Source organism: Ceratotherium simum, chromosome 32 (assembly GCF_057802395.1).
Source record: "Ceratotherium simum simum isolate JZ-2026a chromosome 32, ASM5780239v1, whole genome shotgun sequence".
In the NCBI taxonomy this organism is placed as follows: domain Eukaryota; kingdom Metazoa; phylum Chordata; class Mammalia; order Perissodactyla; family Rhinocerotidae; genus Ceratotherium; species Ceratotherium simum.
In genome coordinates, this window is record NC_141931.1 from 7,796,443 (window position 1) to 7,808,528 (window position 12,086).

The following is a 12,086-nucleotide window of genomic DNA, read 5'->3' on the forward strand; positions in this document are numbered from 1 at the left end:
CATGTCTGCCGAACTTTTCAGTGCAGTTTATGATTTATATTCATATTCTGGAGGGGTCCTGACACACAGATTAAGAATATCCCTCAACTCTAACCCTTTATCAATCACCTTCATTATAGATGAATCCCCAGAAGCACAGTGTCAATAACATAAAATATTTCCTGGGGGAATGTTGACAAGCTTCATGGAGAGCAGGAGCCTTGCCCTTTTAGGACACTCTGAAGGGTAGACTGAAAGAGAAAGAGAAGAAGAACTCATGCTTGAGGTCAGGAAGAGGCTTAAATGGGATGGTTGGAAGACTTTCATGTGCAGAAAATTATTTAACTCATAGTATCTTTTGAGTATTTGATTTAAAAATCTGTTTCATGGTATTTTTAGCTGCTTCTGTTAGGTATTAATTATGGCATATTTTAAAACATTTTTAAAAGCAAGTTACATTCTCCAGCATCTTTTCAGGGGTATTTATTACATTTAACTGTCAACAACTGATTGAATAATAATATATTGAAAGACTTACTGACCTTAATTAGAAAATAATTTTAAGAAATTTTCTCCTTAAAAAGAAAATTCAGTTTTACTGTAAAACTCACTCAAGACATTATGAAGAAATATAAGAAAACTTGTTTTCTTTCTTGCAGACAGTGAAGCATTTAAGGACACTAGAATTTAAACCATATGTGATATTTATAAAACCTCCATCAATAGAGCGTTTGAGGGAGACAAGAAAAAATGCAAAGATTATTTCAAGCAGAGATGACCAAGGTGCTGCAAAGCCCTTTACAGTAAGTATGAGGACGCTTAGTGACAAGACATAAAGCAGAACTGAAAATCATATACGCGTGGCAACAACCTTAGAAAGACTGTAATAGACGTCGTGATCCAACAATCTATGAGAGAGAGAGTTGTGTTTAGTACATACATTTTGAATGATTGCACTGGAATTGCTTTTTGTGCCTCTATGGATGGAGCCTTATATTACATTGACTCAAAAACTATTTTGAATGCTATTATGCATACTTACACAACTTTTGTAGGCCGAACACTTATATAAAAATTAGACCACTTAGTTTTCAGACTAGCCTTATTTTTAAAGGGAAAAATACCAAGGTCAGTTACTGCTGTTCATTAGTAGTCTAAATGAAAAGTTTAACAATTTGCCTTTTTTGTCTCTGCATCAACAATCATATTTGAGATAGTAAAAGAAAAAGCACCATTTTAGGTATAGGGCAAGTAGTCTCGTGTTATTATTTGGTAATGGCATTTGTATTTCCTGTGAGTGTTATTGGAAATGGCAACTGTGGTACGTTAGTGACTCGAATGACTTCTGGCAAGGCCATTCATTGTTTTTGGTTTTTAACCTTAAGATAATGTATTCTACTTTAGGATCAAAAATAAAATGCAAAGAAATTAAATGTCAAGAGCTTCCCCCGCCTTAATTAACTCATATTTAACCTTAGTCTGTATAATTTGTAAACTATTAATTGTGGTTACAAAATACAGATTATGTTTTTGATTCCAATATTTGATAAGTGTCTTTCGTCTGAAATACGATACGTATCCACGCTGTCACATGACGTTAGTTACTTGGGGCTCTTGGTTAACTCCAGTTTCTGTTGTTGTGAAATCTTCCATGACATTGAAATGTGGACTCTGAAGTTACTTCAGTATGTTGCAGTGTGTAGAGTTATTGTACTACTTATAAATTTAAAAGTTTCTCAATGAAGATAGTAAATGATAACATTGTCTTAAGATTTGGCTCACTTACATTTATGTATATAGTTATATAGAGTTGAGTTATATAATCAACTAAAATACTTTCTCGTTTCAAAAATGTGACTATGAGGGGCCCTGGACCCACTTCTAATGAGACGTAGGAGGGACATGGTAACTGTCCTTTTATAAATGTATCCAAATCTGAAAAAGTAATTTATGTTATAGATTCCTTGCTATAAATAAGCATAAACAATGCAGCCACTAAAAGCATCAGAATAAAGAGTTCTGTCCTTTCCCATAGCTATTTTAATACTGAAATATCCCTATATTGATGAGTTATCAATTCAGGACTGATTATCCTGAAATTGAGGTTAGGTGGGACTCTTGACTCTTGTCAGAGCAGTTAGTTACAAGCAAATCAGAGAGATAGTATTAGAAATTATGAGTTCTGAAGAACTTGTAGTTAAAGAGGGTGATTTTCATTTCTGGCTGAGGTGAAAGGAGCACAGAACAGTGTTAGATAAACCTGTTGTGGAATGTTGGCATTAATGTGAAGTGATGTAATGGCCTGGCTAACAATTTTTTTTAATACTTCCTTTTGTAGGAAGACGACTTTCAAGAAATGATTAAATCTGCACAGATAATGGAAAGTCAATATGGTCATCTTTTTGACAAAATTATAGTAAATGATGATCTCACCGTGGCATTCAATGAGCTAAAAACAACTTTTGATAAATTGGAGACAGATACCCATTGGGTTCCAGTGAGCTGGTTACATTCATAACTAAGGGAAATTTCCATAATGACTTTTTCTTTTTTTTTTTTTTGTAGTGTGCATGTTAAATCAGTTAGCATTTTGGTGGTAGGGTTTTTTAATCTATGTCACTGTTATAGATGAGCAATCTTGGTTAAAACTGAATGTTGATTTTGTTTGTATCTTTTTACAGCCTTATTTCAAACAGTGTTTGAGTATAAGATCCGAAATCAAAATTTGCAGAGTACTGTATTCTGAGCAAAGCTTTGAACCTTCTGGTTGTCTTGAATATGCAGCTCTATCTGCAAGATGAGGCTGAACTTTAGAGAGGCATCGCTAGAGGATATACATTGGAGTGCAGTGCTTCGGCTGGTCTCAGACGTGGTCACTGCCATCACGTTCTCATATTAGCAGGTGAAAGTATTAATTTAGCCGCCTTGGCAGCTCCAGACAGACGGGACAGCTTTGCTGTCTTTTGGGTGGATCATCATAGATTCACCTGAGAATAAGGAGAATAAGGCTGAGAGTAAGGAGGAGTCCTCTTACTATTCTAAAACTGCAACTTTTCTCTTACATATACACGATATATGGACAGTGTGTGCATTTAAAAATCTTAAAGGAATTACTGAAAATTTTCCTTAGTGAGTAGCCTTCATGTTATAGCTTGAGAAGGCCTTCCTTATGAGTACATATCAGTGACTCAACAAATTTTTAAAAGTCTGTCTTCCCTCTTCCCTTATTATATATATAACTAAAAACCCTTCCTTACAGCATTAGTCTTAGTAAGAATGGTGATACCTTGGGGCAAGTAATGATTACAAAGGACATTTTTATTTGTAAATCCTCAGACAACATTTCTGGAGTCACCAAAAGGGTTTTTTTTTTAGCTGGCTTTGACTTTCCCCAATAAATTATAAGAATGTGACTCCTATTCTAAAAGTAAATGTTTTACATGTTACTGATACATATGTTAAATAAAATATGATCATTGTCAAATATGTGCAATTGATCACCATATATTTAAATTGCACTAAGGTGTATTTTAGAAAACTTTCCATGTTAACTTATTTCTTCATCATCAAAATAATTTTTAACACTGGCTAGATAACCATCCTAATCTTGCCATTTTTAAAGAATTTTAAGAAAGACTCTTATATTGTAAATATTTAGATGAGATCTCTCATTTTTCTTTGATACTACTGATCTTCAGCAAGTAAATTATATAGCTCAAAATACTAGAAATGTCCTGCCATTCTTGCATGCAGTAAAACCCTGCCAATCAAAAATCATTGCATCTGTGACTTTCAAACAGAAAAAATATTTTTTGTTGATTTGTAAAGAGAGTTTAGATGTCATGCTTAAAGAAAAATAGAATGTAGTGAAATTTTATATATTTATGAAATATTTGAAAGGCATATTTTTTTAATTATCAAATGGGGCTATTCATAAAGTAAACTGATTGTATGTAAAGATGTCCTAATTTAAAGTAATAGTTTTATAAGTCAGAGTCAACATTCCATGTAAATATTTGACCTTTATTCGTACACAGATAGATCCACATGTGTGTTACATGTGCACCGCACATTTGATAGCATTATCCACTGGATTTCCTTCAGACCTGTCAAATTTCACATAAGAAACAGAGACAAAGACTACTGCACTGACCTTGATACACACTCACACCAAAATAGATAATCGGACTACATGTTATTTAACAACATAATCCAAACAGTGAGTTCTAAGTTTTTTAGCTAAATAGCAAGCAATTTATTAAAAAAAAAGTGGAGAAGAGGGTTGCCAAATCTGATATAAAGCCATACTTTAACATTGTGTGGCTGGTCTAAGAAAAGACAAGTCTCACACCGAGGGTTTGGGTAGAATATTCTCTTGAATGTTGACTAAAATTTCCTATAAATCAAGACTTCCTGTACAAAGAGTAATGGGAAATGTATAATAATTTAGGCAATCATCTGAGTAATTTAGGTAGCCCAAATTCTTTGTTTTGAAATAGCTGCATTGATCTTTTTTTTTCCATTTGCAGACATTTCCCTGAATTCTTTACTGTGGGGTAGAGTTATAGTGTAGGGTGGGGGAAACAGTCCTTTCTGTTGGTGGTGATGATGAGGGTGTTATAAAAAGGTAACTGTCTAGACCTTTCTCCCTTCTTACACTAGAACTGAACAATATTTTTAAAATAAAAGAAAAGGGGCACTTTGGCAATTTGAGAAATCTTTTTATCAGGTAGTAATTGTGGTCTTGCAAGTTACGTTTACATGGCCATCTTGATGCTTAGAGATTTGGTTAAAATTTAATAAGGCAGAGCCAACTCCAAGGGCTTGTTGGTCACTGTAGCAAAAAACCAGTGATTCTGTACTTTCTGCATCCCCAACCTCCTCCTCCAGCAAGGAGACTCACACACACTCCTCACTCGACTGGTTCTTTTAGCAGCCCACTCCCAAGACAGAGTGTCAGCCACTATTTGAGAGAAGAGGAATGTTTATATTTTTTAAGTCCATATATTTAAAATCCAAGATCAAGAAGGAAATTCTATATTCCCATGATTAACAAATTAGAGTAGGTTAAAAATAAAAAAGTGAAATTGAAATACAATTTTTTACTATTATTTTACTTACCAATATAGATGTTCTTGATATCTTTAAGGCTGGCATTCCCAGTATCATGTAATGATTGAATGTATCTAAATTATAATAATTTAAAATTGACAAACATGTAAACTTCTCACATTTACAAAACTATGTTCTTAAAAGCTTCCTGAAGGTATAGATTTTTATTATTTATTTTCTTTTTGACTAGTAAAGATTTATAAATAAATGTAATGGAAAACCTTTGATCTTAATAAAGTATCTTCAAATTATGTGTGTACTTTCTTGAAAATTGTTTTTGCACTTGGGTATTTATTATATTGTTTCCCATGGTAGAACAAATTCTGCTTTCTACTATGATACCAAGTGATTTATTTGAACTTACCATGTCTAAAATTAAATTTCATATTTGTTTCAGTCAAACATTTATTGGCGTCAACAAGGTTGTTGGAGAGATGGCATTCACTTCTCTTGCTCTTATGCGTACAGTGCAGCCGTCTAAAGATGTGGAGAAATGCAGTGGGATGGATGATCTGGGCCCATCCATGATGGGAGCACCCTTCCCCCCTCATCCCCCTCAGGAATCAGAGCATTATCCACATCCTCTTTTCCAATTCCAGCTGAGCAAAGCTAAACTTTTTCAGCTGTACGTATGAGGACAAACTGCCACCTGCTTATGCAAACAAGCTACTTAGTATTGGCCTTGCTTTAGTAGTTGAGCCGTGCTCCCCAGCTGTGCTTCCACTGAGACTGTACCGAGTAGCACTTAGGAGCATGGGATCTGCCGCCAAAAGTCTGGCGTTCAGATTCTGGTTTTGCCTGTTACCAGCACCCTTGAGACAGTAACCTCGCTCATCCTCATTTTCCCATCAGAAGAATGGAGACGACGGTAGTGCCAAATGGCGTGATATTTAGGACTTGCTTCAAAGTTCTCCAGCCATGAAGAAAAAAAGGAATCAATGATGTGAAAATAATAACAATAATAATAATAGTAATAGTGCTTACCTCGTAGGATTGTTGTGGACATGAAGTGAAAGAATGTTTCCACGTAGAGTACTTGGAACAAAACCTGGAATACAAGTATTCAGTAATTGAGCTCCTGTTTTGTAATGATCATTCCCACATCACACAATTTAAAAACAGCTATATAAAGATTCTTAACCTAAATAAATAGTTCCTCGATTAATTATATTTTTATAATATTTTAAATATTTTAAAATATTTTATTATAAAATTATTTCTACTACAAGCTTTATTATTAAAAAGAAATTCCATTACTTCCAAGTGATACATCAGGAGCTAATTAAGTAATCCTCAATAGCAAAGTTTTTATTTTTAAAATTATTTTAAAATTTTTTATTTTTAGCCACTGGTATGCAATGTAATTAATTGGTATCAGTTTGAAAGAAATGTCCCTTGATTGTATTAACGCCCTTTCTTCTGCTACCACTTCCTTTCCAAACGCTTGCTCAGTTACACCTAAGCTTCTGGAGGGCGGGAAACATTCTACTTTTATAACAGCTATCCTACACACATATCCCTACAGAGACCTAAGGACTGCCAGACCAAATTTTACTTATTAATCATCAAACATCGGTGTGATTTCCATACACTCTCTCATTGAATCCTCACAACTACCTTACATGAAAGGTAGTATCTTCCTATTTTACAGTTGAGAAAACTGAGGGGCGGGGCTTAAGTACCTTGCCCAAGGTGACGAAAATAGTGAGTGGTGGAGTCAGGGTTTGAATCATGGTCTGGCTTCCTCCAACTCCATGCTATTTTCACTGCATTGTGCTTCCTAGTGTTGCTATAACTTGAGCCAAAGCTGGAAGCACGTGAGATTTGGTAATTAGGGGAGTGATTGTTCATCCTTTTTATGCATATGCAGTTTACAAAGAGTATTCTCAGAACACTGTTGCTTTAGTCAGACATAACTTGATGTCTCTATGCCTGTATGAGTGGGTTAATCTTCAAACAATCAGAGCATACAAAAAACTTATTGACAAGAGATTCTCACATATTGAGGTATATGGGGCAACTATTCAGGTTCAAAACTGATTCGACTTGAACTAAAAAGCTTGACTTATGGCCTATCAAACATACATTGTACATCTGTTTAACCTTTACAGTAAAGAATACACTCTCTTAAGATAAGAATGCATACTTCCCCTCCTACACCCTATTGGTAATGCCCTACTGGTAACGCCCGGATTAGTCCCTTCCCTGACATCAGGGTCGTGTTGACCTGCTAATTTGCAATTAAATACCTCTTTGAAATTTTGATGAAAATATATCCTGGGTGTGTTTAATGTGTGTTCTTTGTTCTAAAAAGATATGAGACTACTGAAAACCATGCTTCTCTGGAATGCTTTCTAAGGCCTTCCCGGGTTATGATCCTCACTCTGGCTCAAGTAAACTCACCTTATTTCTCTTATCTATAGAATGGTTATTGGTTATTTTGCGTCGACATTATACAGCATAATAATATGCAGTTTTCTGTTTAGTCCGCCTGATTCCCAGTCCTTCATGAGGAATCATGACTGGTCTAAGTCAATCATGACAGTCTCCTCTATGCAGGGATTGATCTGAGTTGGTCATGCTGCTCAATTCCAGGTGACGTCTGTTGGAAGAGCTATGAGTAAGAGTTGTTTCTCTGATTTAAACCAACAACTGCATGAGGTCAAAATCATTTATGCCCCTGTCCCCATCCTTCCTCTGTGAGATGCTTGAATTATGTTGTGATGCCTGCCAATATGACAGCCATAATCCTAATCCTAAACAAGAGGGTGATAAAGGCCAATCTATGGAGAATGACCGAGTAGAAAAAGGAATATTTAAGTCGATAATATCATTGAGCTGCTGAACCAATCCTAGGACCTCCTTCCTCTAATTGCTGAATAACAATAAATGTTCTTATGCACTATTGGTGGAAATTTAAATTGGTGCAGCCACTATGGGAAACAATATGGAGAGTGTTCAAAAAATTAAAAATAGAACTACCATATGATCCAGTGATCTTACTTCTGGGTATATATCTGAAGGAAAGGAAATCATTCTCGAGATATGTTTACCCCATGTTCACTGCAGCATTATTCACAACAGCCAAGACAAGGAAACAAGTGTCACCAACAGATGAATGGATAAAGAATGGAGATATAGATACATATAGATAGATACAGGAATATTATTCGGCCATAAAAGAGGAAATTCTCCCTTTTGTGACAACATGGATAGACCTTGAGAGCATTATGCTAAGTGAAATAAGTCCGAGAAAGACAAATAAGTTCTCACTGATATGTGGAATCTAAAAAAGCTGAACTCATAGAAATAGAAGATAGAATGACAGTTGCCAGGGGGTGGGGGAAATGGGGAGATGTTGCTCAAAGAGTACAAACTTCCAGTTATAAGATGAATAAGTTTGGGGATACAATGTACAGCATAGTGACTGTAGTTACCAATACTGTATTATATACTTGAAAGTTGCTAAGAGAGTAGATCTTAAATGTTATCACCACACAGAAAAAAGTAATTATGTGAGGCGATGGAAGTGTTCACTAACCTTATTGTGGTAATCATTTCACAATATATACATATATCAAATAAAAACACTGTACTCCTTAAACTTACATAATAATATCTGTCAATTATATCTCAATAAAGCTGGAAAAAAGTGTTCTGATGGTTTAAGTCACTGCTAGACTGTTGTTTACTCGCTGCTGAAAGCAATCCTAATGGAAAGCGGTATCCACTAGCAATTCAGGCCACCCCACCTATTTACTTCCACTTACCAAAGGTTGTCTTTTTGCTCAGCTGTCACATGCCCTGCAGTGACATACTGATTGAACTTTAAAACACTCTGGAACCTATAGGCTGGGACCAAAGCAAGAGACTCCACTTAAACTTTACTTTTCTTGAGTTACACTTTTTTTTTTTCCTCCACAGTATGAATAAGAATTTAATCTTAAAATTCAAGTTTGGAGAAAGTTGTTCCTATATTTACAAATTTATCATGGTTGTGAGTCTACCATTTTGAACAAAGTAATACTTATTTGTTTAACTTGGACAACAATAATACCAAAAGGTTCCATTTGTTGAGCCTTTGCTCTGTCCCAGGTACGCTGCTAATTAGTAGTATGTGAACATAAAAAAGATCTAAATAGAAGTATATTTAAATAACTATGGTAACAAAACAATGTAATTGCTGTAAATGTTAAAAGAAAAGCTATATAGCGTAAAGTAATAACTTATGAAATATACTGCTGATAGGAATCTAGAAGATACCAAAACAACTGAAGATGGAAGAGGGAAGGAAGCAATGCAAATGTACTTAAATATAAGTTAAATTATTATTTTTTAAGAACTTGAAGGCAGTCACCTGTGGGACTAAAAGTAAATACAAAGAGGAATCAAAAACAATCCGTTAAATGAGATGACAGCAACAAGACCAGATGCTTCTCTTATTACAGATTTAAATGGTGTAAACTCATGCATTGAGACAACTTTTCAACTACATCAGAAATTGACACCAACCACATACTTCCAGAAGAGAGAGAGGATTGGCAATAATATGCTAGGCAGATGAAAAGAAACCAGGGGGCACAATATTATCAAAATTGAATTCAACGTTGATTAATTGGGTCAAAAGTCATTCTTTGGTAATCAATGGTATAAGCCACAAAAGGAAGAGCACTGAAGACATACAGCAAAAACGAGACATAATCAACAAAATCACATTATTTGGTCATCTTTAAAACACTTTTCTTATATCTTGAAGAAAAATGCTTATAGAAGGTCCAAATACCATAATTCCTCAGGCTAATCTCACAGCCATGGAAAGAGTGCCCTGTCCTACAAACTGACGTTATACCTTCTATTATTTTATTTTTTTGTGTGAGGGAGACTGGCCCTGAGCTAACATCCATGCCCATCTTCCTCTACTTTATGTGGGACACCGCCACAGCATGCCCTGATGGTGCGTCAGTGCACACCCGGGATCCAAACCCGGGCCGCCAGCAGCGGAGAGTGCGCACTTAACCGCTAAGCCACGGGGCCGGCCCCTATGCCATCTATTCAGGAGTCTCATTGTGTTTACAAAACACAATCCTAAGGTAGACCACTAGAAAAAGCTCATTAAATTCTCAAATATTTAAATAATTCTAATTACATTTTATGACCACAGTCCAAGAGAACTAAAATAACAAATAAAAACCAAAAACACACCTCCTAGAAAGATTTGAAAAAATTTTTAAATATTCTGACCATTGAAGAAATAAAATTGAAATTGCAGATAATTCAGAAAATAACAATGAAACTATCAGCATCTATGGAATATGACTAAAACTGAGCTCAGGAAAATTTGTTGCCTTAAAAGCTTCTCTAAGGAAAAAAATAAAAATAAACATTGGCCCAAGCAACTCGAGAAAGAATAACATGAGTGGTATTTTGGCTAGGTTATAATATACACTGAATTTTCCAGGAATGCACTCCCATGTAAATCAAAGAAAGATTGTGCTTCATTCTTTTCAGAACTTTACCAAGAGTTTTTCACCATTTTGGAACATCACATCACTAATGGCAATACCACTCGTGGCATCTGAGTCTCCAGCAGGGCGTGTCAGTACACACCTTGCTGTGGGTGTGCAGGGACCACGTGCGTCGTCTTTAGGCAAGCGCTGCTTGAGCATTTACAGATCAAAATGGCTGTTATTTTATTTCCAATTGCTTTTATTTCTCCCTTACTTTACAATGGGTTTTCTTTTTAACTATGCAGATTAACTATGGATTTCATTTCAGGATAGCAAAAGGAATATTACAAAATTTCTCTTACAGAAAGGGATCACTGAGTATGACAGGTTGATTATTGCTGCTTCAGATGCAAGGCCATTCAAATCCCACCTCTTTTGCATCCTTTGAGTGTCACTGCTCATCCCATTTTAACATTATATTTTGATATGATTAATATGTACATAATTAATATGTAATATGTAATATATAATTGGTATCCTTGGAGATACTGCTGCTATGCACAGGCTGCTGAAGAAGAAAATATCTTTAAAGTTAAAAATATTTTCAAAAAGTATCTAATAGGATTGAGTAAAATAATGGACTTTACTGAAGACCTAAACATTAAATTAAAAGATCAAGGTAATAGACTCTCCCAGAACATAATTTAAAAAGGATAAGGGATGAAAATTGAGAAAAGTGTTGAGATGTGGAAAGTAGATCCAAGATATCCAGTATCCATCTAGTAGGATTTCCCATTAGGAGAAAATTAAGCTAAAGACATGAAATAAACAATAAATTTCTCTAAATTGAAGATGTGTCTTCAGAATTAAAGATCCGGATACTTCTTCTCTAAATTTGTGAACCTCAGCAAGAGAGAAAGAATCTCATAACCTGAGAGAATGGGGGAGAGCGAGACAGAGAGAGAGAGAGAGAAATTGATTGAGATGCTACCTACAAAGAAATGAAAAATCTGCTGGGCATCAAACGTTTTAGACATACAAGGACTTAGACATTTTTACGAGCCCTATATTCTTCCTGGAAGAAAAGACTCAAAGATGCACTCAAAGAGGAATGCAAGAATAAAACCAATAGTGATAAGTAAAATAATCAGCTAAACTTACAGACAATACTAAATAAAAAAGATTTGGGTTGAAGTCACTGCTACACCACTTAGCTATGTTACCTCATTCAAATTACTCATCCTCCCTGGATTCCTTATCTATAAAGCAGAAGTAATAGTAATAGGATGGACACAATAGTTTTCGTTGAGATGCTCTACATAAAGCCCTTAGCACAGTGTTTACACCTGGTAAATGTTTGATAGATATCAGCTATTATTGTATCGACAGCGGGCTTCAAAAAATTGCTAAAACATTTCGGGAGGGCAATTTTGCAGTTCCACCAAAATTTAAAATACACATGCCCTCAGACCAAACGGTTTCATTTGCGTGCTCACATCTGTTCACGAAGGTTAACTGCAGTAGAATTTATTATGGAAAACATTATAA

The 12,086-nt window shown here is 35.2% G+C and overlaps 1 protein-coding gene across 7 annotated transcripts in view; it reads left to right on the plus strand.

The window, feature by feature from the left end:
• The window catches only part of MPP7 (MAGUK p55 scaffold protein 7), a 264,230-nt gene extending 258,892 nt beyond the window's left edge, over positions 1 to 5,338 (plus strand). For all 7 annotated transcript variants that reach the window (XM_087420720.1, XM_087420721.1, XM_087420722.1 and 4 more), the window contains 2 exons: positions 639 to 782; positions 2,318 to 5,338. In XM_087420720.1, coding sequence (XP_087276846.1) covers positions 639 to 782; positions 2,318 to 2,497 — 324 coding nt within the window. In that variant the 3' untranslated portion in view covers positions 2,498 to 5,338. The remainder of the gene's footprint in view (positions 1 to 638; positions 783 to 2,317) is intronic.
• The last annotated feature ends 6,748 nt before the right edge of the window (positions 5,339 to 12,086 follow it).